This window comes from Octodon degus, unplaced genomic scaffold (assembly GCF_000260255.1).
Source record: "Octodon degus isolate 3935 unplaced genomic scaffold, OctDeg1.0 scaffold00028, whole genome shotgun sequence".
Classification (NCBI taxonomy): domain Eukaryota; kingdom Metazoa; phylum Chordata; class Mammalia; order Rodentia; family Octodontidae; genus Octodon; species Octodon degus.
In genome coordinates, this window is record NW_004524604.1 from 7866395 (window position 1) to 7868200 (window position 1806).

Below are 1806 nucleotides of genomic sequence, written 5' to 3' on the forward strand. Positions count from 1 at the left end.
GCGTGCGCGGCGGCGGCGTGGAAGCCGGCTCTCCCGCCCGGCGCCTCTCCCGAGCCTGCTCGGCTCGCCTGGCCCGCCGGCCCGCTGCTGCGGTCTGACGCGCGCGCTGGCGCTTTCCTCTCCGTGCTCAGCCGCGGGTGAGGTGGAGAACCGCGCTGTGTCCAGCACACAGCGCCGCTTGCGACCAGGGAATGGCGAAGGCGCCGAGACTGGGGACCCGCAGCCTCCCAGCTGCACCCGTCTCCGTGACAGGAAGGACGCCACGCCGAGCGGTGCCCGGTGGTTTCTCTGTAATAGAACGCAGGGAGTGGAGGCGCACGCCAGTGAGCCCCGCCCTTGGAAGGCTGAGGCGGGAGAATCGCCCCGAGGCCGAGGCCAGCCCGGGTGCACAGCGAGTTCAAGGCCAGGCTGGACTACACAGCGGGACCCTGTCTGTCTCAAGTTACCCCAGATTGCTTTTGTAACGGATCCTAAGAATCACTGTAATCAGCATGTTTTGTGTGTATCTTCGTTGTTTTTGTTTTTGTTTTTGTTTTTTGAGACAGGGCCTCAGTATGTAGTACAGTAGTACAGACTGGCCTGGAACTTGCTTGTGCAGCCCAGCCTATCCTTGATTTCAGGCAATTCTCTTGCCTCAGTCTCCCGAGTGCTGGGATGACTGGTGTGTGCCACCTCACTGGGCAGTGGATACTATTTCAAATGACCTTTACAAATTAATATCCAGCAAAGAGCAGATAGACAGGGCAAATTAAACTGGCTGTGGAGCTTATCTGGGGACAGCTCTGTGTAGATGTGAACCGAAGGTGCCTTTGTAACCCACAGACCTTGTGCCCCAGTGAGGCTGAGAAAAAACAAGTAGGTTTCGGGTGGTTCCCTGAGTACCCTGTGGACGCCACCCTGTGCTCAGCCCTTGGGCTAGGGTCGTAGGTTTTTGTATTAACTTTTTTTTTTTTTTTTTAAATATGGAAAGCTTCACGAATTTGTCATCCTTGCACAGGGACCATGCTAATCTCTTTATCGTTCCAATTTTAGTATATGTGCTTACGAAGAGAGCACAGCACAATTCTTTTTTTCTTTTTCTTTCTTTCTTTTTTTTTTTTTTGTACTGGGGATTGAACGCAGGACCTTGTGCTTACCAGGCAAGTGCTTATTCTACTGAGCTATCTCCCCAGGCCTGTATTAACTTTCAAAAGGGTAAAATTTCATTGTCAAGCACACTGGGTTTTCAAGTGCACCTCGAGGAGAAACTGGATTTCCTGAAATGCAAAGAAATCCCTGCTGCTCTGGCCAGAGGCCTGCAGCACAACGCGTTCTCCTTGGCAGGCTCAGAAGCCAAATTCCATTCTTCAGTCTCTCGTGGTTTGCAGTCACACTTCCCAGTTTTCAGTCTAGAGATACATCTCAGTCTCCTATGGAGCTTCCAGCCCTACCGGCCCTGGGTCGGGCTGAGACCTAGGCTGATGCAGCGCCCGAGTTCCTGTCTCTAGCCATCCTCCATCTGTCACTGTGCTCAGTGGCTTTGGCCCGCGCAGCTTTTTGTCTCCACTAAGGCCCCCACTGCTGCTGCTCACTGCCCCCTTCAGAAGCTACAAGCTGTTGGTCCTGTGTGTGCAGGCAGGGGCACAGGCCTGTGTGCGTGGGGCAGTGTCCTCACTTCCTTCCACAGATGGCTTCTCATCTGTGTCCACAGGAGGGATTTCTCCTCGGGGAAGTGAAAGGCGAAGCTAAAAACAGCATTACTGACTCCCAGATGGACGATGTGGAAGTTGTTTATACAATCGGTAAGTCGTCTTTTTCTGTCTTTGA

General features: G+C 53.4%; 1 protein-coding gene and 1 pseudogene across 1 annotated transcript in view; one reads left to right on the forward strand and one right to left on the reverse strand.

The window, feature by feature from the left end:
• Positions 1-956: 956 nt before the first annotated feature.
• LOC111816231 lies at positions 957-1056 on the reverse strand (annotated as a pseudogene).
• A 610-nt stretch (positions 1057-1666) lies between these two features.
• The window catches only part of Abraxas1 (abraxas 1, BRCA1 A complex subunit), a 14518-nt gene continuing 14378 nt past the window's right edge, over positions 1667-1806 (forward strand). Inside the window, exon 1 of the mRNA XM_004629272.2 lies at positions 1667-1781. Within this exon, the coding sequence (XP_004629329.1) occupies positions 1667-1781 (115 nt within the window). The remainder of the gene's footprint in view (positions 1782-1806) is intronic.